Genomic DNA, 23,763 nt, shown 5'->3' with positions numbered 1-23,763 from the left:
CCAGTCCTAAATACAGAATCAGAGTCCTACAGATATAAGCATCAAGGGGCAACATCCTGCAAGTGACTCTGTAGGAATCTGATGCTACTGGATAGTCAGTTCCACTGGTCTATGGATTGGATGATGGCACTGAATTTACTTATGAGCAGATGGAGGCAGGCCCCCAGAACTGCTCTGGTCTTCTGTGCTAATTATGTCCTACCACTCCTCCATGTCCACTCTACCAAGCTTCTAAAACTGATGGGAAATGGGGGTGACACCTGACCCAAGCCAATCTATAGAGGAGTCAGAGCAGGTAAGGCTCACTCCAACGGGGGAAATGGCAACTGACTGGCCTGAAAAGTTTCTCTCTCCCATTGGAACCTGGAGAGGAGACACAGAAAGAAGACTAGAAAGCTGGTGAAGGGAAAGAAAGGTGAAAAGGAGACAGAAAGTAAGCAAAGAGAAGCTCAAAGCTTAGAGCCAAAGGTAAGAAAATATACCAGTGAGAAGACATGAATAGGATAAAAAAATAAAAACATTAAGGAGAGGATGAGCTAGTTGGCTAGCAGGTAAAGAACCAAAGAGAAAGGAACTAAGTAACTACACTGGCAGGAGGGCATCTGCTAACTCTTGTTACTGAGAGGGCAAATGATGACTCAGTCTTTAGAGATGTACTGGATTCTTCCAATTCCTAAACTACTTACTGTACTTACTCTGTGAGGCCCAGTTATAGATCTGCTCTCATGAGATTCCCATCTCTGTTAGTGTCATGTGTGGCTTGAAAGTAAATCTCCTTTACTGGAGGCACCTGGGGAGTGGTTTGGTCCTTGCAACCAAACAAGAAGGAAACCTCTTTTCAAAGTACTATGGAGTGAAACGTGTTGGGAATATGGGTAAATCACATTTAGCAACCTCCCAAATAAACCAAGCAGAATTACAGAACTTTATTAGGGACAATCATGATAGTTACATGTATATACAACTTACTTTAACTAAACCATGTCCTGTGTCTATGTTCTATCAAGGAAAAGAGATCTGAACAGCTATGTAAGTTTCTGATTGGCAATGTGAAGGGTCAGAGGTAAGATTTTAGAGCTATATTTTCGAGCTCATAAATTATTTATCAGAATTAGTATTAAGAACTGCCAAGCAACTCCTTTAATAACCCTAATAACGTGTAAAGAAGAGTTTCTGAGTTCTGATTCTCAGGTCCAAGGAACATCACATTTGGCTAGCCCATTCTGAAACAAAGATATCTATAAAGAACAGGGATTCAAAGGGCACCAGGCAGCTGTGATCCCTCAAATATTATAAAACCAAAGAGTGTAGAAGTGAATTTTGCTTGAGTTAATCCTCTCCAGTAGGCGTATGACCTATGTGACTAAAGAATGATTGTGATTTATCTGCTGTTACCATGGGCCTAAGGCATTGACAGCCATGTATATATATATTTTTAAATCACAAGCCTTAAGCATTCCATATGAGCTCACTTGCAATGCTTCGTCTGGATTTGTTCTTCTCTCCCAGAAACACTTGACCCTTGCTATAAATATATTTCCAGGTTTTGAATTTTCAGGGACAACTTTTTCTGTTGATTCCAGATTCACCTCTCCTCAACAGTGGGGAAGAAAATATCACTGAGGTCTACATATCTATTTCATGTCATTCTAAAATATCTGAGATGTGGTAAATATGGTTTCTGACTGCTAGTACGTTGATTCATATCAAAACATGACTATATTCCCTTATACTGAACTAAATAGCAATGGTTTAGGAAAATTAAAAAGTATTGACCCTTATGAAGAATGGACATGAGCATCCTACATAGGTAACACACCCAACTTCAATGAGCTTGGTTAGTTCGTTGTAATCTTCTATATTTTCTCACATTCTTATTGTTCTCAGCCCTTGATTTCATTTTATGAAATTTAAATGTTTCAGTAAACAAACAAACAAAAAACCCTAACAGTTTAAAAAGAACAACAGAGAAAAACTTAAAATCCTACTGTTTAAAGTAATAATTAAGGCTACAAATTTAAACTGTGAAATAATGAAAATGATAAAAGTTAAGTCTCTCATAGGGACATAAACTTACTCCAAGATAGCTTGGATTTTTAAAAAAAAAAACTATCTGAGGATTTTATTGCATTTAAATCAAGATACATTCTTTAGACTTTTCCAAAACAGAGCCTCTGCAACAAGTAAAAGTTACACTGGAAGCATTTACAATTTTTACTTCCTGATACAAATGCTCAAATTTGCAACCTTAATGTTATATATACTCAGATTTACACATTCAGATTATATATGAAAAACACACCAACTTTTCTAGTCTACCAGGTTATCTAAAGAGCTACTTTCCTGTACCTTTTCTCTTCTTGCCCTTCAACTGACCGAAGGTATTTCTCTGAACTCTGGTATCAGACAAGTTGATTTGAAAAGTTAATTTAGAATAGTCTCAAAATGTAAATAAAACTGGACTAAATTCTTAACTTACATATGGTATATTTATATGTCAAACTATCATAAAGAAAAAATAATCTGGGGAACTTTCCAGGATTTCAGTTTCACTTTGAATTTGATGTGAGAATAATACGGTTGTAATTATACTGGTTTCAGAGGCTTCTTAGGGATGTAGCAGTGGAGAAGGGGGGAGAGCAAGGTCAAGGGGGTAACAGCTAGACATTGCCTATTTCCACTGAGTCAGCATCTCCAGACCTGCTGGTCTTCGTGAGACATGGAAGGCATGTGGGAGCATGGGAATAAAAGGGAGCGTGATCCAGATAATGAGGGGAAAAAAAAGAACAAAGAGCTGATCATCAGTCAAAGACACCTAATACTACATCACGCTATATGGATACTGCAGGTCACATACTGTTCTCAAGTATTCATAGGGAGCAACATCAGCAGCAGTGTCATCTTCAAGAACCAGACAAATGGTGATCAGAAGACTCAACAAAAATAGAATCTGTATCAGCATTCATAATGTGATACTCACAATGCCTACAAATGAATGCCATTCTGCTTTAGAAGTCTTAATAGTGCTTTATGGCTTGAACTAAGAAACTTTCATTGAGGAGACAACTCTGACTTATGAACACATAAACTAAAGATAAGTAAATTTTAGTTAAGTATTTTACTTGTCTATCTAATAAGCATTAATTAAAGGGGGGCAAAAACATATAAAATAATTGAACTCAATGATTAGTCAGCGAGAGCTGAAGTTCATAAATAAAGGTAAAACTTCTTTGAAAGTACTATACAAGTCATGTGGGGAATTATTTGACTGTAACAATTCAAAGTTTATGTTAATTTTTAGAAACATATAAAGTTTACCTAAAGCAAAGCAGAAAGACTGACTTTTTTACTCCATTAATTTGTAACTTTTGATTATTTTGACAAATGTTTAAGAGTTTGCTTTACTTCATAAATAAAAAATAGAAATCTTTTATTTAAGGGAGATTAATATAACCAGATTGTAGGAAATATCTTTAGCTTAAGTAAGACATCACACTAGTTTCAGGTACTTAATATTAAAGGTATCTATCTCCATAAACATATTAAAAATAAGAATTTACACAGAGATCTGTTATTTGAAAATTGGAAGACTAAATACAAAGTTTAGAAACAATAAGCTAAGTCCACACTTACTCACAACTGATTTTAAGAGTAGTAAAAGCCTAAAATTTAAAACTCAATGTTCTGATTATACTGGTTTTAACTAAAAATATTTTTAAAAGTCAAGTGCCAGAGGACACTGCTCTTTAATTAACAAAAGTGACAGATTTTGAATTTCAATTCTGTCTACTAGGGGAGTCAAGGTCTGTAAATAGTCTGCAAGAAGAGCAACTGACAAACAGGTCTCTGTGAAAGGACTCCATCATAGAAACAACGGGCGAATTAAAAATCCTTTTTTATTAATTAAAATGAACCCTCGGGGCTTCTCTGGTGGCGCAGTGGTTAAGAATCTGCCTGCCAGTGCAGGGGACACGGGCTCAAGCCCTGGCCCGGGAAGATCCCACATGTAGCAACTAAGCCCATGCGCTACAGCTATAGAGCCTGCGCTCTAGAGCCCGCAAGCCACAACTACTGAGCCTGCGTGCCACAACTATTGAAGCCCGCGCACCTAAAGCCCGTGTTCGGCAACAAGAGAAGCCACGACAATGAGAAGCCCGAGCACCGCAATGAAGAGTAGGCCCTGCTCACTGCAACTAGAGAAAGCCCGCGCACAGCAACGAAGGCCCAACACAGCCAAAAAAAAACCCAAAAACAAAACAAATAAATCAATTAATTAAAAAAAAAGAATCCTCAACAATCTCTCCTTTTATTTAGTATAAAAAAGTTTATACATTCTAAAACATATAGCTGTTTTCTTTTTAACTAGTTAATAATCTAAACTTTTCATTAGTTCATATGATTTCTACCCTCTTTTATTGCCTCCCAAATAATTCCAAATTTATTTAAAAAATACAGCAGCATTCACTGTATTTTCTCATTTTTGGAGTTACCAATGCATTTCTTTGGTCCTAAACAGTAAGAATTAACCAAAAACATTTTCCTGGCATAGGCTAACAAAAGTAAGGTTGACTTACCAACACATTTCATATAAACTAATCCAAGTAATTCTGCTAGAGCTATAATACCCAAACCTGAAATCAGAAGAGGACCATGTACTGGGGTACACTCTGTAAAAACAAATGAAATTCTATATTAGAAATTCATATGAAATAATTGAACTTTTAAAAAAGAGCTAGCAATTATAGTAATAATATTGAGTTTTAAGGAGATTAATTCTTTTTCTAATTATCAAGAAACAAAAATTATCTACATATGTTCATCACTATTAAGTCAGTCAGTGAAATGACCCCCAATTACTAAAAGAAAAAAGCCTTTGTCTGTATAGTATGTACCTTATCACATCAAGACTAATGGAAAATAGTGTGTAAAGTTAAGGCTCCAACCAACTGGATGCAGCCTGGTTATTTTAAAAGCTCTCCCACAAATATAGGCATAGCAGTTTGACTGCTGGAACAATCAGCCCACAAGCCATATACAGCCAATATTCTTATGGCAATGTGGAAAGCACTATTCTCAGTGGGGTGAAAATGAGAGTTCTAAAAGAAAAGCTCACAGCACCAAATGGCTGGCAAGGATGTGGAGTGACAGGAATTTTCATCCACTGCTGGTGGTAATGCAAAATGGTACAGCCACCTTGGAAGACACTTTGGCAATTTGTTAAAAAACTAAATATATTCTTAACGTACAACCCAGCAAATGCACTCCTTGGTATTGACCCAAATGGAGTTGAAACTTATGTCCACACAAAAAAATGCACATGGATGTCTAGAGCAACTTATTCTTAATTGCCCCAAACCAGAAGCAACCAAGCTGTCCCTCAATAGGTGAATGGATAAACAAACTGTGGTACATACATACAATGGAATGTTATTCAGTGCTAAAAAGAAAAGAGCTATCAAGCCACAAAAAGACACGGTTACTAAGTAAAAGAAGCCAATCTGAAAAGGCAAAATACTGTATGATTCCAACTATAAGACATTCTGGAAAACGCGAAACTATGAAGACAGTAAAAAGATCAGTGGTTGCTAGGGGTTTAGGGGGAGGGAGGATGACTAGGCAGAGCACAGAGGATTTTTAGGGCAGTGAAACTTTATTGTATGATATTGTATCTATGACTATGATCCATGTCATTATACACTTATCAAAATCATAGCATGTACAACACTAAGAATGAACCCTAATATAAACTACGGATTCTGGGTGGTAATATGTCAATGCTGGTTCAACAACTATAACACATTTACCACTCTGCTGGGGGATAGCGGAGGAGGCTGTTATGTGGGGTATATGGGGTCTCTGTATTTTCCACTCAATTTTGCTGTGAGCCTAAAACTGCTCTAAAAAATAAAGTCTATATATTAAAAAAAAGAAGAAGAAAGAAACAGAAAGAAGAACTCTAAAAGAAATCCCTGGTAAGACAAAGTGAGACTAGAGAAGGATGAGACTTTTACCTGAGACACAGAGGCTGAATCCAACCACAGAGAGCACGAGGCCCAGTACTTGAAGGATCAATATGGCAATGGTGAAGAAGGACATCCCCACAGCTGGAGAGAGGAAAAGTGGGTTGAGAGTGTTTAAAAAGCAATCACTCCTACTTGTGTTCTATGCAATCAATAATAATACCCTATGACCAAAGACTGCCTCTGGAGTTCCTTGTCAGATGGTAGATTCTTTTCCAGTGATCTAAACCTTGCCTTTCCATACAAGTGGTCAGCTCCAGATACACACATTCAGCAATCTTTAATTTTCACAGTGAGCTGAGGTGGACTGGCAGTTTTTACCCCGAATCTTGAAACAGTGCTGCTTTCACCACCCTTGTGCATTTTACCACGTGAATGGCTATTATGCCTGGCTTTGCCACATGCACACAGAACTGCTCTGGTGGAGAGAACCGTTACACAAACACGCCACTGTAAGCATCTGAACCTCTATCCGTGTGCCTAGATCTGTGATTTTATAACAAATCAATACCCCTCCAGTGTACAGCAAGCCAGAGACAGGCTCTAAGGCTGAGAGTTAAACATGTAAACAGAAAAAAAGAGACTCTAATGATATAAAAAATACATTAATGATTTACTCCCAAAATGCAGTGAAAATGACATCAATTATAGTTGGATATCTACATCATTTTTTAAAACTACAATGTAAAGATTTTCCAGTAACAACAACAAAAAATAAATCTATTATTTGTTATTTATAATCCTGTTTTGTAGAATTTTAAACAGAGAGGCTTAGCAAAAGAAGAGAAAGGGCATGTTTAATATCTACTTATAGCTTCAAAAAACTAAAATAAAAATATGAAGATAATCATTAAGGAATTATGTAGCATAATTTTAAAAACCTCTGATATCAAGTATATATGAAAATCATTTTTTACAAGATAACTGAATGCCTTGAAAACCAAAGTTAACCTTAAAATTAATCCATATGGGGAAAATATCACTAAGAATAGCCTGGGAAATCTTTTAATAAACCAACTTCTATTGAGTTGTTAAAAAAAATCATACAAGAATATTTTAACCAAAAATGCTGCTTTTTAAATGAAAAAGGTGGGCAAAATCATGCTATAACAAATACTCACCTATCATAAACACACAGTACTGAAGTAATATTAATATTGCTGTAGGAATTACAATTAAACCAAGTCCACAAGCGTTCTTTGTTGAATATTCACCTGTTAAAAATTAAAAATACTAATTAATATTTTCCTACATACTTCCTATTCTTATGGGATGTTAAAGTATGTAATTTATTAAATGTATTAATTTCAATACTACTCGTATAAACTACAAAAGGTTTAAAAAATATATTTCCCCAAAAACTTCACATAAAATAAATGACTTTTTTTGGATTATTCAAGACCAAGCTTAAGACATTTAAATGTCAACATCTAAGTCTCAACACGTCAAACCTTGAATTGGCTCTTCCCCCTTCTTACCTACCTTACATAATTCCAGTGAGAAACTCTGGAATCTCTTACCATTCCCTTCATTTGTTATATTCAACCTCTCCCAAAGTCAAAGCAGTTGTTCTTTCAAGTTGTTTTCTGATTCATCTCCTTCCTCCCCATGTCTTTACTAACTCCAGTTGCAAACAGAGTTGCCAAATTTATGTTCCTAAACTTTACACCTATACTGTATTCTGCTCAAAAAACAACAAAGGCTTTCTACAGTTTACACGTGTGAGTCCCAGCCTGTCTCTGCGGTTCCTTCCATGTGCTGCAGACCCTTATTTCCCACTCACACTGCCATCCTTCACAGGCAACTGCAATTTCAGATAGATTTGCTTCCCACATTTGTTCCCACTTCCAGGTCTTGGCCAATGAAGTGTGCCTCTGGAGTGCGTTGAATGGTGGCCCTAAAGATATGTCCACCTCCAAATCCCCCGAATCTGTGACTATTAACTTATATAGTAAAAGATATGATTAAGCTAAGGATCTGAAAGAAGGAGCTTACCCCGGATTATCCAGGTGGGTCCTGAATCCAATGACAGGTATTTTTGTAACAGAGAGACAGAGGGAAATTAAGTGGAGACATGGAGGGGAGGAGGAGACAATGTGACCACGGAGGAAATCAGAGTCATGCTGCCACAAGCCAAGGAGCTGCACAGATTGCCAGATACACCAGAAGGTAGAAGAGGCAAGGAATGGATTCTCCGCTAGAGTGTCCGAGGGTGTATGGCCCCGATAACATCTTTATTTCAGATTTATGGCCTCCAGAACAGTGAGAGAATTTCTATTGTTTTAAAATACCCAGTTTGTGATAATTTGTGACAGCAGCCCTAGGAAACTAATATGCACCTCCCCAGAAATGCCCTCAACCTTAGCAATCCTTCTTTCCCTCGTAATAACTTTATATCTTACCTGGGATGAAAAGAATGGCTCCAACGATGACAATGATAGTGAGCACTAGTCCAGTAACTGACAGAAAAATGGTTTTCTCCTTTGTATAACTGGATTTATATTTAAGCGCTTAAAAAAAAACACACGAAGAATTACATGAACTCAATCACAAGAAGTAAAGCCATTTCTGTAACTTACAAGGTGCAAAGATGAAACTGATAACTTACTACAACTGAATAACCTTTGAGGAACAAGTCCTTCACATCATGTCAAGCCATGTCAAATCTTTTTCACAATATATGAAATACATATATGTCAGTGGCTAAATGGTGTCATGGCAGTATAAATATGGATGCTGAATTTATAGGTGACACTTTATTCCCCTAGAATGAAGTTATATATATCAGGCTTTTTTTTTTTTTTTTTTTGCGGTACCCGGGCCTCTCACTGTTGTGGCCTCTCCCGTTGCGGAGCACAGGCTCCGGAGGCGCAGGCCCAGCGGCCATGGCTCACGGGCCCAGCCGCTCCACGGCATGTGGGATCTTCCTGGACCGGGGCACGAGCCCGTGTCCCCTGCATCGGCAGGCGGACTCTCAACCACTGCGCCACCAGGGAAGCCCTATCAGACTTTCTTAACCGTGGCATTATTAACATTTTGGGTCAGATAAGTTGTTGTTAGGGACTGCTCTCTGCATTACAGAATGTTTAGTACCATCCCTGGCCTCTGCACACTACATGCCAGTAACAGCCTCCAAGAAGCGTCAATCAAAAATATCTCCCGACATTGTCAAATGTCCCCTGAGAAGCAGAACTGCCTCAGGTTTACAACTAATATACACATTGCTGATGAGAAATAACTGGCTAATTGGTAATAGCGACAAAAACAGAACTTTCTTCCACCTTACATAAAATTAGTAAAGCATCTGGAAATCTAGACATTTTGTTTTGAAAAAGTAGAGTAAACATTGGACAAATCACACCCTCTTGAAATCCTGAGGTGGGGGGAAATGCTTTAATTGTTCAAGTAAAATAATTTCATAAAAATAAACTACAAATAGGCCTTAACGTATGTGTTACGCTTTTGTCAAGTATCCAGCTTCCCTAAAAGAATAATGTAATGCATAAGCTTAAAAATGTTATTTTTTAAATCATATATTCACCTTTTGAGTTTTGTTTTGGTTAATATTAAAACTAACTTTTCACCAAGAAAGTTGTTAAAAGCAACCTAAAAGCAGACTGAGTAGCAGAGAGAAATAGAGTGCATGATGAAATTCTGCTGTTTCCTCCACACACGGTACTCTCCATGCCATTTATCAATGGGCGATGGTCCTGAGGGGGAAATTTTAAATAATTTTATGTTTAGCATTTAATTTGCATCCACTAAAATGACAAACAGATCAATTATAGTAAAAACAACAAATAAACTCCTAAATGACCATGACAAAATCTATGTTTAAGGTATTATAACCTAGGGTTAGATTATAACCTGTGGTTAAGGTATTTAAGGTATAATACAGGCACCTGAATTTAAAATCTCTACTCATACTTTAGACTGTAAGCTCAACTTTTTCCTCTTTAGAGGGAGATGGAGGGCCAATCAGTAATCAGTCCTGAAGGTAAGTGAAATCCATATTAATCAGAAAAGAGTGAGAAACAATACAGCAAGCTCCCCAAACTTTCATTTGATCCACCAGCCTCGAAATTTATGTGACTATGACTCAGTCATGTCCCTGGCCTTCTTACAGGGCAAAGATTTTGGGCTTGCCTATTTTCTAGGGTCAAACACTGGCTAGGATGAAATTCAGTGTATAGGTCACAAAAGGCACAGACACAGAAAAAGAAACTTTCTCTAGACATGTGTCCATTTTAATCCCATGTTTCCATTTTAATCCCGTGTATACTATTATTTAAAGAGAGTTTGAAAGTTCTGCAAAAGGGTTATAAAATAGAAGCTGTTTCAAATGTACTTCACAATCAATCAAACATTCATTAAGAGACTCTTCTAGGTTTAATTCAGTACATAAAAGAGCTACAAAGATCAAGCAACAAGAATTCACCTTAGAGTCCAGTATAAATTCGCACAAAAAGTCTGACTTACACCACGCTTAAGAAAAGTAAGAGTTTGAACCTCATATAAAATCCAATCTCTTCAGGCTTACAAGAGCTGTAGGAGAAAAATAATGTCAACAATACAAACAAAAATAAAATGCCACAAAATGCTATTATTGACAGGGTTGTTATCATAGAATGGTCTTTTCAAAACCTTTTGGAGGTAGCTTTCATTCCTGTTGATTGGTTCAACTACTAATTTTCAAGGCTACCTAACCTCTTCCTCAAAATTAAGCAGCAATTTCTAACAAATGTCTAACAAATATACAAATATATAGTGGGGTCTACTTAAGTAACCACAGGCGATGAAAGGTTATCTTCATGTTTTCTTTAGTAAACCTTTAAAAAGGGTTTCTTTTCACTCATTTGCTTTGCTTACAATGGCCACATTTTAGCAGGTCCCATAGCAAGTTTGGAGAAAGTATCTTGTTGCTAGGCTCAGATGTCAATGTTTCCAGCTAGCTAAATGGTCAGGAATCTGATATAGATGCCACAGAACCCACTAATCTCAAGGATTTTGTGTGTGTGTGTGATCTGTTCTTGTCCTTTAATAAGTGGATTTGTTCTTATTTATCAAACCTATCAAAACTTTAAATGTAACAATGAAAATAAATTCAAGTAATTCCCCAAACATTTAGCATTAAGATAATTTAATGTGTTCTTAACTGCAGGCTCTTATCAAACTTCCTGGTATGATTTTCTGGCAAAAATCCTCATGCTTTCAACGACAGACCTTAGCTAAAAGTACTGAAATCAATGCACAAAATAAAATAGGGGAACTACAGTATTTACATTTTTTAAAGACTTTTTTTTTTTAAGTGCAGTTTCAGGTTTACAACAAAATTGAGAGGGAGGTACAGAGAATTACCATATACTCCCTTCCCCCACATATGCATAGCCTTCCTAATTATCAACATCACTCACAAGAATGATACTTTTTTTTTTTTTTTTTTTTTTTTACTAAGGATGAACCTGCATTGACCCATCATAATCACCCAAAGTCCATAGTTTACATTAGGGTTCACTCTTGGTGCTATACATTCTATGGGTTTGGACAAATTTATAATGCCATATATCCAATATTATATATTATACAGAGTATCTTCACTGCCTAAAAATCCTTTGTGCTCTGCCTGTGCATCTCTCCTCCCCACCACCCACTCCTAGCAACCACTGACCTTTTTTTTTTTTTTTTTAACATCTTTATTGGAGTATAATGGCTTTACAATGGTGTGTTAGTTTCTGCTTTATAACAAAGTGAATCAGTTATACATATACATATGTTTCCATATCTCTTCCTTCTTGCGCCTCCCACCCTCCTACCCTCCCTATCCCACCCCTCCAGGCGGGCACGAAGCACCAAGCTGATCTCCCTGTGCTATGCGGCTGCTTCCCACTAGCTATCTATCTTATATTTGGTAGTGTATATATGTCCATGCCACTCTCTCACTTTGTCACAGCTTACCCTTCCCCCTCCCCATATCCTCAAGTCCACTCTCTAGTAGGTCTGTGTCTTTAATTGTCTGCATAGTTTTGCCTTTTCCATAATGCTTTATAGATGGAATCATATAGTATGTAGCCTTTTCAGATTGGCTTCTTTTACTTAGGAATATGTATTTAAGGTTCCTCCATGTCTTTTCATGATAGACAGCTCATTTTTTTTCAGTGATGAATAATATTCCATTGTCGGGATGTACCACCCAGTGTATCCATTATCCTATTGAAGAATACCTTGGTTGCTTCCAAGTTTTGGCAATGATGAAGAAAGCAGCTATAAACATCCATGTGTAGGTTTCTGTGTGGACTTAAGTTTTCAACTCCATTTGGGTAAATACCAAGGAGCACGATTACTGGATCATATGGAAAGAGTACATTTAGTTTTACATGAAACCACCAAACTGTATTCCAAAGTGACTGTACCGTTTTGCACTTCCGCCAGCAATGTATGAGAGTTCCTGTTGCTCCACATTCTGACCAATATTGGGTGTGGTTGGTACTTACAATTTTAACAGATACTTATAAACTTAGTGCTGCCTGACACGGGAATACCAAATATATGGGGAGACAATGTCAAGGTTTTACAACAAATTAGGAATTCTAAAAGTTTCCTTTTTATACCATCTATAAAGTAATTAAATTAGCCAGCTTCTTCTCAGAGATGAGATAGGTTGTTCATTCGCTTGCTCTATAAATATTTACTGTGTGCCCACCATGTACTGGGCCCTTTTATTAGCCCAAGTCATATCAACCAAATTGAGGTAGGAGTAGAGGTTACTTTATTCGGTAACAGTTGATCGAGCACCTACTATGTGACAATCACTATTCTAAGTGCTGACAGTGAACAAAGACAAGTACTTCTGCCTCAGTGCTCCTGACATTCTAATATGGGAATGAGTGTGTGTGTTGGTGGGGAATGTGTCATGGGAAGTGTTACTCCCAGATCTTCTCCTCCAGTTAAATAAAAGGTGTGGGTCTACCCTAGCCTAAGAAAGCCCTATTATGTATTTAATCTTTCAAATTCATGCGAACAGAGAAATGACATGTCCCTCTAGCCACCCGAAGAAACGTGGCTAATGCTATGAATAGATACTCCATTAAGGCTTTCTTGTCTCCTTGTCACTGACATAAAGCACATACGAGACAGAATGCAGGCTGTGGTAGAAGAAGTCTAGTGAAATTACCAGGCTCAACTTGGAGATCAAATAAAACTATCATCTTAGTTTTCATGACACCCCAAAGATGGTATTCAATAAGCCCACAAAGATCCACACAGGCTGAAGTCCACCTAACAAACCCCTAAAATCCATGAACTCAATGCCTGTTATAATGCATGACATTTAAATGATCCCTTACTAAGTGATTAGTAAGTTAGTGGCAAACAGGAAGGTTAAACAGTGAGGTAAAATGCACATCAAATAAGGAAAAAATCATAAAGGGAGACACATTTGATTTTATTATTACAGTGCTATCTTCTGATAACTCTCGGAAAGTAATTTTGGAATGTTTTTGGTTTCTGTTGAGCTGCACATCAATATTGTCTCCAATGCAGGATAAAGCACATCTCATAAGTTTTAAAATAAAACTATAATTTCAAATTTTTTATTAAATTAAATTAAAATTACTATTTTAAAAATATTTAACACACATAAAAAAACAATGAAGGCTTTGTGAAACTGGTGCTGGATAAAAATGAATATTAATGCCAATAATAAACTGATTACTTGCCAGAAGGAGAGTAAAATAATTTTATAATGGACTCCATATACTATCCAACTTGTTTCGATGAAATAATTTTGTCAAAATGAAGACTGACTAGAAATCACATTCCCAGTCTACAGGACCCGGAAATAAAAGAGCCCAAGTTTATGAAGCCTGGGCTTTGAAGTACTTTGAATATAAAAGGTAAAAGAAGAGGATTTCTAACACACTAACTTCCTTTCCTTGGTTCCAAACATTCCTGGTCTTGTGGATGGTGCCACACCTTCAGAATATATGCAGGAAGTTGGAACATTTGAATTTGGAAAGGGTTAAAGGAATAGCAACTGTATTTCTACAAAAGAGTATACTGCTAAGCTATAGTTTTGTTCAGTTCCTTCCACAATAAAATCAGTGTATAAAAACACGATTTAATAACAGAATTTGATAATTATGTGGACAGGACCAAGGGAAAGCAATGGGAGTCCAAGATTATTTAATAGAATTCTTTGTAATAATATCTATCATGATGATATTTTACCTTTGTGGATAGAAATTTCCTGGTGCAGTTAGTATATGTCTTTACTTCGGTCAGAATGATTTTTCTAATCTACAAAGAAATTCTGTTCCATTACTTCTTTTAAATGTGCTTTCATGGCCTAATCACGTTCAATATTAAGCTAGTCCTCAAGATTGCACTCAAGGACTTAGTGGGATCTCAAGGCTGTTGTGATGGAGAATTTGTTTCCTTGAATTTTCCAACAATGATTTCTATAGAGACAGACCCCTAACCAATCTCTATAGAGACCCCTGAGCAGTAACCAAAATCCTTGTGGAAGGAATAATCTTGAGCAGGGACTAGAAAGTTAGAAAACAAAATGAAAGATGCCTAGAATGCACAAATTTGAAATAAATTACAGCTGTCCTCTCCTTGCCCGGTTCTGACATGCATGGATTTCAGTTACCATCATTTAGTTAAATAACACAAGTCCCCCCAAAACAGAGTTCAAATTTCAGCTACCACAATATATTAACTGAGTAACTGCATAAAGTGTAAACTTCTCTGATATCTCTTCAATTCACAAATCACTACATAAATAACAGATGTGCGTCATGATCAGTGACCAATCATGTTACCCTTTTCGAAGACTGCTGGTGACTGGTCACGGCACATCTGTTATTCAATTCACGCACAGACAGCAAAGCATATGTTGTGTTACCTCCTGTCTCCCAGTCATAAGCCACTGCAACATTTTACAATGGATAATCAAAAGAGGAAACTGGGCAATAAAGGTGAGGGAGCAAAGAAACGAGATGTGATAATGCTGGAAGCGAAATTCGAATAGAAGGTAACTGGAGTTACAGAATAGCTGACTGTGGAATGTCAACACTATTGCCATTCAAGAGAGTCTAGATATGCAGCCAGAAGAACTTAGTAAAAATGAACTTATTGGCATACATGAGGACAATGAGGCGGCTGTAACAAAGAATGAAGATGTCCCAGAGGACGTGACTCTGGCAGAAAAACTTCACATGAAAGGAATTCTTTGCGATGGATAGTTCATGACATTGAAAGTGATGGAAGCTGATTCAGTCTTAGAAAGGAGTATGACAATTCACCAAGGCATAGATAAGATGCTTGCTCTGTATTCAGTTATATGAGAAGAAGAGGCAAGCATTTTTCAAACTACTCTTGATAAAATTCTTCAATTCTCGATGTTTTTTATGTTTTAATTTATCATGTACTAAACATTAGTTTTACTATTTTTTTCATTTCCTAATACATTTATCACTGACAGTAAGAGAGGTTTTAATGTTTTGACAAAAAGTTTAAAGGTCACGGAACTATAGTAAATTTTGGCATTTATTATTAGACTGTTTTGCAGAGTTTCAGCTTATATGGTCATGTTTATAGCCCCGCAGTTCTGTGTAAAGCAGGGATTCACTGAATAATACAACAGTTCTAAAGAAGAAAAAATAAGGATACTCCTATCTCAAAGAATTTCAACATGTTATCCAGTTATCTTTTTAACATCTTTATTGGAGTATAATTGCTTTACAATGTTGTGTTAGTTTCTGCTGTATAACAAAGTGAATCAGCTATATGTATACATATATCCCCATATCCCCTCCCTCTTGCGTCTCCCTCCCACCCTCCCTATCCCACCCCTCTAGGTGGTCTCAAAGCACCAAGCTGATCTCCCTGTGCTATACAGCTGCTTCCCACTAGCTACCTATCTTATATTTGGTAGTGTATATATGTCCATGCCACTCTCTCACTTCGTCCCAGCTTCCCCTTCCCCTTCCCCGATGTTATCCAGTTCTTGGTTTGAAGTTGAACCTTAATCCTATAAAAACTACGGGTCTTGATGGGCAGCAATTGAAATCATTCATCAAACATCTAAGTGATAGAAAATACCTGTTATGTTGTCAAAGAGTAAGGAAGGACAACCCTGAAAATAAGCCAGGAACATAATTGTCAGTATAGTGGAAAACTGAGTTGGTACAGTTTTCAGAACAAAAACAAAATACCTGAAATGCAATACTATTAAGAAAATTGTTACTTTGGTTAAGGCTCAGTGTTTGATTCTAGGATTCTCTGAGCTGTTTGCTAAGCGTAAGATTCTGCTTAAAAGCTTGTAAGTTAAAGCTAAAGGCAAAGGTATTTAGGAACATTTTCCTGTGAGAGACCTTTGTCTTCAAAATGTGGTCTAAGGTTCACCACATTTGGGACCCCTTGGCTTGGTTTCCAGAGTTTAGAAGTCTCCTCAAGGCTTCTTTCTCAGTAGGATCGATGACATCCTGAGACACAGTTCTGGTATAAAGAAACTCTTTCTCCTCAAAGTGAAAGCATAATCTGCTGTCATAACTGGATGTTTAGCTGACAGAAGGTTTAGGTTTTATCTTGGATCACCAAAAAGAATGACACTCAGAGCTAGAAAAACCAGAGAGAAACCCCCTGTGGTCAAGTACAGAAAAAGTTAAAAGGAACTAGAAATTTAAAAAGTCATGGGTCTGAGTTACTATTAATACTTTAGAGCGTGTAAAGACATATCAAGTCTTTTTCTTGATATAAAAAATGCAAAACCAAGCAGCAAGTGGGGAAAAAGGGGGCTTTCCTGTTGGTGGAATCCCCAGGCCATAAACAGGAGGCCTCCTACAAAGAGTACCAAGGGAGAAGTAGATTTAGATTCATGTCTACCCTGAAGATGTGACAGAAGGCACAGAGCAGTGCTACAAAGCCAGGGGCACTTTACGTTTCACTTCTACATCTCTAGCATACCACCCAGTGCCTAGTAATCAGTAGGTACCCTGTCAAAAGACATTTATTGAATAAATAAAGTGTGTCCACATTCTACTCTATAAATAACAGTTTCTTTTACTCAGTGTGTATATCCAGATATAGGTTCACCCTTCTTGGGAAAAGAAAACAAAAACACATTCGAAATAATTTCAAGACAGGAAGGCACTATAATGTACTGGTAAATAGCACTGTTTCAAATCCCAGTACTACCAAGAAACAGTTGGGTGATGGTGGGCAAATTGCCTAGCCAATCTGTGCCTCTGTCTCTTGTCTATAAAGTGGGAATGATAACAACAGCATCTATCCCCACAGAGTTCCTGAAAGAAGTAAATGTGATTTCAGATGTAGAGTACTTTGCATAGTGCCTATCACACAAAGCAAGAGCTCTACAAATATTTAGGTACTATTATCAACCTTTAAATGTGAGCACAGGCTGGGTGAATCAAGTATATAGGTACCTCCTACACACAGACACACACAGACACACACACACACATACACACACACACTACATTTACTTGTTCTAAGATGAGCCTAATTAAAAAATTGCCACTATGTGGACATATATACACTACCAAATGTAAAATAGATAGCTAGTGGGAAGCAGCCGCATAACACAGGGAGATCAGCTGGGTGCTTTGTGACCACCTAGAGGGGTGGGATAGGGAGGGTGGGAGGGAGACACAAGAGGGAGGGGATAAAGGGATATATGTTTAGGTATAGCTGATTCAGTTTGTTATACAGTAGAAAGTATCACACCATTGTAAAGCAATAATACTCCAATAAAGATGTTAAAAAATTATTTACAAAAAAAATTGCCACTAAAACATTTTTTTAGGTTTATGATCACATTCCTTAAAATATGATCAATAGAAGGGAGTTCCCTGCTGGCCCAGTGTTTAGGACTCCGTGCTTTCACTGCAGGGGGCACGGGTTTGATCCCAGGTCAGGGAACTAAGATCCCACAAGGCATGGCTGCCCAAAAAATATGACCAATAGAATAAATATAAAAAAGAACATTTACCCTTACTAACACAAAAATGAAAATTAAGATGATGTTTTTTTAACCATTGAATTACCAAAGATTTTAGAATTATAATGATGTCAAGCTTGTGAGGTGAAAGACAGGTATTCTCACCTGCAGTAGTAATTGATACAATGGTGCTGGAAAACATGTTGGCAACATGTATCATGAGCCTTAAAATACCGTCTCTGCCATTTCTAGTGTTACATACCTTTAGTATGTACTAAAGGTATGTAACACTAGATACTTTCATAGTATCAAGAAAATTTGGAAATATCCTTAATATCCATCGAGATGAGAGTTAAGTAAATTATAGTACATCCATAAAAGTAGAGCACAGGCAACTACAAAAAGATTTCTGAAAACACGGGAGGCAAATCTGCATTTACAAGTATGTAAGCTATGTGAGTCCATATATGGTTTTTCCTTTTTCAAGAAAAAAGACAGAAAGGGAAGCAGAAATTCACTAGAATACCTCAATAGTTTATTTCCAGGCTGTGAGACTCTAGATGATTTTTTTTTCTCTAGACTTCCTATGTTGTATAAGGTATCCTAAAGTGATATGTATTACTTTTTTTAAGTCAGAAAAACAATGGTAAAGCTTATTTTGTAAGAATATGGCTGATAGTGAATACACTCCTGGTTCAGTCCACTAAAAATAATATGTTACTAATGGTAATGTCATGATCAGCACAGTTCAATCAATCCAAATGCAACAAATCACACTTCAGTGAAATGATTTCATGATCTTAGAAAAAGGCTATTGCCTGTTTAAATCATATGACATAGGCCTTAAGGTCTGAGTCTACCAATAGGGTTAAAGGCTTTCCCTAACATCAGTGGATGAGGTCTTGGTGCTATACCAGTCTTTTTCTTGATATAAAAGACTTACTGAAATTCTATGAAAATTTCCACAAGAATTTTAGACACTGTTTTGAAAGTAAGAGTTGTGAAATATCTTGACAGTTTTCCCCCTTAGCCCTTTCTTCCTCTTTTTTGCCCTTTTAGACAAAAGTTGAGAACAGATTTGAAATCACAAAGCATTTCCAGAGTGCCATACATTGAAAAGAATCCTTAGAATACATACTCAGTCATCTCCCTTCCATTTTTATGTATCACTTTAGATACATATGACAAACTTCTGAGTAAAATTCATGAAATATATAATAGGTCAATCCACTACAATATTTTACTAGCTTTCATTTTATAAAGGTTGCACTAGTGAATAAAATAAATAAATGAAATCAGCCATTAATTACTCCTTGCCTTATATAAATGTTTACTGGCCTTCAATGACTATTTCAGTGTGCTATAGGGAGATGAGAAATAAATCTTACATTTTAAAAGTTTAAAAGTTTTGGGACTTCCCTGGCACCATGGTTAAGAATCTGCCTGCCAATGCAGGGGACATGGGTTTAAGCCCTGGTCTGGGAAGATCCCACATGCTGTGGAGCAACTAAGCCCGTGCGCCACAACTACTGAGCCTGCGCTTTAGAGCCCGTGAGCCACAACTACTGAGCCCATGTGCCACAACTACTGAAGCCTGTGCACCTAGAGCCCATGCTCCACAACAAGAGAAGCCACCGCAATGAGAAGCCTGCACACCACAACGAAGAGTAGCGTCTGCTCACCGCAGCTAGAGAAAGCCCGCACGCAGCAGCGAAGACCCAACACAGCCAATAACCGACCAACCAACCGACCAACCAAATAAATAAATAAATGAAGTTTAAAAGTTTAGACTACTGAAAGTAGTCCAGTTTCCCTCTTTTCCACATACCTGTCCAGTTTTACCAACACCATTTATTGAAGAGAGACTGTCTTTCCCCCACTGTATAGTCTTGGCTCCTTTATTGTAAATTAGTTGACCATAAGTGTGTGGGTTTCTTTCTGGGCTCTTTATTCTGTTCCATTGATCTGTGTGTCTGTTTTTGTGCCAGTAACATACAGTTTTGATTACTAAAGCTTTGTGGTATAGTTTGAAATCAAAGAGAGTGATAACCTGCAGCTTTGTTCTTCTTTCTTTCTTTCTTTCTTTTTTGTTCTTCTTTCTTAAGATTGCTTATACAGGGTCTTCTGTGTTTCCATGAAATTTTTAAGATTATGTGTTCCAGTTCTTTAAAAAATGCCATTGGTATTTTGATAGGGATTCATTAAATCTGTAGATTGCTTTGGGTAGTATGGACATTTTAACGATATTAATTCTTTCAATCTATGAGCACAGAATATCTTTCCATTTGTCTGTGCTGTTTTCAATTTCTTTCATCAGTGTCTTATAGTTTTCAGAGTATAGGTCTCTCACCTCCTTGGTTAAATTTATTCTTTTTGATGCAATTGTAAATGGGATTGCTTTCTTATTTTCTCTTTCTGATAGTTCATTCTTAATACATAGATATACAACAGATTTCTTTATATTGATTTTGTATGTTACCACTTACTGAATTCATTTACCAATTCTAACATTTTTTCCATGGAGTCTTTAGGCTTTTCTATATGTAGCATCATGTTATACGTAAATATGACAGTTTTACTTTTGCCTTTCCAATTTGGATGCCTTTTATCTCTTTTCTTGTCTGACTGCTGTGGCTAGGACTTCCTATACAATGTTGAATAAAAGTGGTGAGAGTGGGCATCCTGTCTTGTTTCTGACCTTAGAGGAAAAGCCTTCAGTTTTTCTCCACTGAATATGATGTTAGCTGTGGGTTTGTTATACATGGCCTTTATTATCTTGGGTACACCCACTGTGTTGAGTGTTTATCATAAATGGATGTTGGATTTTGTCAACTGCTCTTTCTGCATCAATTGAGATAATCAAATGATATTTTTCTTTTGTCTTGCTGATGTGGCATATCATGTTAAATTAATTTGTGGATATTGAAACATCCTTGCGTTCCTGGGATAAATCCAACGTGATTGTGGCCTATGATCCTTTTAATGTACTGCTGAATTCGTTTCGCTAGTATTTTGTCAAGGATTTTTGCATCTATGTTCATCAGGGATATTATCCTGTATTTTTTTTTTTTTCCTAGTGTCTGACTGGTTTTAGTATCAGGGTAAATCTGGCCTCACAGAACAAATTTGAGGGTATTCCTTCTTCTATTTTTTGGGAATAGCTTGAGAAGGACAGGTAATAACTCTTCTTTAAATGTTTAATAGATTCACCTGTGAAACTATCTGCTCCCAGACTTTTGTCTGTTCAGAGTTTTTTGATTACTAATTCAATTTCACTTCTAGTAATTGGACTGCTCAGATTTTCTATCTCTTCCTGATTCAGTCTTGGAAGATTGTGTGTTTTTAAGAATTTATGTATCTCTTCTAGGTTGTCTAATTTGCTGGTGTATAACTGTCAGTAATAATCTCTTACGATCCTTTGTATTTTTGTGGTGTCAATTGTAACTTCTCTTTCATTTCTTATTCTATTTATTTGGGCCCTTTCTCTTTTTTTCTTGATGAGTCTGGCTTAAAGGTTCATAAATTTTATCTTTTCAAAAAGCCAGCTCTTAGTTTCACTGATCTTTTTTTACTGTTTTTTTAAAGTCTTTTTTTACATTTATTTTTGCTCTGCTCTTTACTATTTCCTTCTTTCTACTACTTTTGGGCTTTGTTGCTTCCTCTTTTCTAGTTCCTTTAGGTATAAGGTTATATTGTTTATTTGAGATTTTTCTTACTTCTTGATGTAGGCTTGTATCACCATAAACTTCCCTCTTAGAACTGCTTTTGCTGCAATGCAAAGATTTTGGATCATTGTGTTTCCATTTTCATTTGTCCCAGGTATTTTTTCATTTCCTCTTTGATTTCTTCAGTGACCCAATGGTTGTTTAGTAGCATGTTGTTTAGCCTCCACATGTTTGTGTTTTTTCCATTTTTCTTCTTGTAACTGATTTCTAGTTTCATACTGTTGTGATAGGAAAATATGCCTGATATGATTTCAATCTTTTTAAATTTACTGAGACTGGTTTTGTGGCTTAGCATGTGATCTATCTTGGAGAGTATTTCACATGCACTTGAAAAGAGTGTGTATTCTGTTGGTTTTGAATGGAATGTTCTATATATGTCTATTAATTCCATCAAGTCTGATGTGTCATTTAAGGCCAATATTTTCTTATTAACTTTCTGTGTAGATGATCTATCCACTGATGTAAGTGGAGTATCAAAGTCCCCAGCTATTGTATTATTGTCAATTTTCCTATACTACTTGCTTTATATATTTAGGTGCTCCTTTGTTGAGTGCATAAATACTTATGAATGTTATATCCTCTTCTTGGATTGATCCCTTTATCCTTATGTAACACCTTTTTGTGTGTGTGTGTGTGTGTGTGTCTTCTCTTAAAGTCTTTGTTTTAAAGTCTATTTTCCTTGATATGAGAACTGCTACCTCAGCTTTCTTTTTGTTTCCATTTGTAAGGAACATATTTTTCATCCTTTCACTTTCAGTGCATGTATATCTTTAGGTTTGAAGTGAATCTTTTGTAGGCAGCATATAGATGGGTCTTGTTCTTGTGTCCATTCAGCCATCCTGTGTCTTTTGATTGGAACATTTAGTCCATTTACATTGAAAGTGGTTATTGATAGGTATGCACTTTTATTGTCATTTTGTTCATTGTTTTCTGGTTGCTTTTGTAGTTCTTGTCTGTTCCTTTCATCTTTTAGTTTCTTCCCTCATGGTTTGATGACTTTCTTTAGATTTGTGTTTTGGTTCCTTCCCCTTTACTTTTTGTGTAGCTATTATAGGTTTTTGGTTTGTGGTTACCACGAGGTTTATATACATGAACCTATATACACAGCAGATTGCTTTAAGCTGATAGTCACTTAAGTTCAAACACATTCTGAAAACTATGTTTTTACTCCCCCCAACCATGTTTTATGTTTTTGATGTCATATTTACATCTTTCTATTTTGTATACACAAATAACACTTACTGTAGTTATACTTGATTTTACAACTTTTGTCATTTAACATTCACTTTTTAAGTGACAATCCACTGCCTTTATTATATATTTGCCTTAGCAGTGAGAGTTTTCCTTTCGTATACTTTCTTATCTCCAGTTATGACCTTGTCTTCTCCACTTAAAGGAGACCCTTTAACATTTATTGTAAGGCTGGTTTATGAACCAGCTTGTAAGGTGGTGATGAACTCTTAGTTTTTGCTTGTCTGGGAAATTCTTTCTCTCTCCTTCCTTTCTGAATGACAACCTTGCCAGGTAGAAAATTTTTGATGGTGATTTTTCCTTTCAGCATTTTAAATACAGCATGTCATTCCCTTCTGGCCTGTAAAATTCCTGCTGAAAAATTGGCTGATAACATTATGGGAATTCCCACGATTGTGACTAGTGTTGCTTTTCTTTTGCTGCCTTTAAAACTCTCTCTTATCTTTAACTTTTGTCATTTTAATCATAATATGTCTTGGCGTGGATCTCTTTGAGTTCATCTTTCTTGGGACTCTCTATGCTTCCTGGACCTGAATATCTCTTTCATCCCCCAGATTAGGGAAGTTTTAGCCGTTATTTCTTCAAATACATTTTCTGCCCCTTTCTCTCTCTCTCCTCCTTCTGGAACCCCTATAATGTGAACATTTGTATGCTTGATGTTGTCTCAAAAGTCCCTCAAACTATCCTCATTTTAAAAATTCTTTTTTTCTTTTTTTCTGTTCAGTTTGAGTGATTTCTAGTACTCTGTATTCTAGATCACTGATCTGTCCTTCTGTATCATCTAATCTATTGTAGATCCCCTCTA

The 23,763-nt window shown here is 36.6% G+C and overlaps 1 protein-coding gene across 3 annotated transcripts in view; it reads right to left on the bottom strand.

The window, feature by feature from the left end:
• The window catches only part of CD47 (CD47 molecule), a gene marked incomplete at its 5' end in the record, with an annotated part of 54,102 nt that overhangs the window by 4,984 nt on the left and 25,355 nt on the right, over positions 1-23,763 (bottom strand). For all 3 annotated transcript variants that reach the window (XM_079705316.1, XM_079705317.1, XM_079705318.1), the window contains 4 exons: positions 4,575-4,667; positions 6,012-6,104; positions 7,142-7,234; positions 8,423-8,530. In XM_079705316.1, coding sequence (XP_079561442.1) covers positions 4,575-4,667; positions 6,012-6,104; positions 7,142-7,234; positions 8,423-8,530 — 387 coding nt within the window. The remainder of the gene's footprint in view (positions 1-4,574; positions 4,668-6,011; positions 6,105-7,141; positions 7,235-8,422; positions 8,531-23,763) is intronic.

The sequence above is a fragment of the Hyperoodon ampullatus genome (assembly GCF_949752795.1).
Source record: "Hyperoodon ampullatus genome assembly, chromosome: 5".
Lineage (NCBI taxonomy): Eukaryota > Metazoa > Chordata > Mammalia > Artiodactyla > Ziphiidae > Hyperoodon > Hyperoodon ampullatus.
This window is presented reverse-complemented; position numbering and strand designations above follow the sequence as displayed.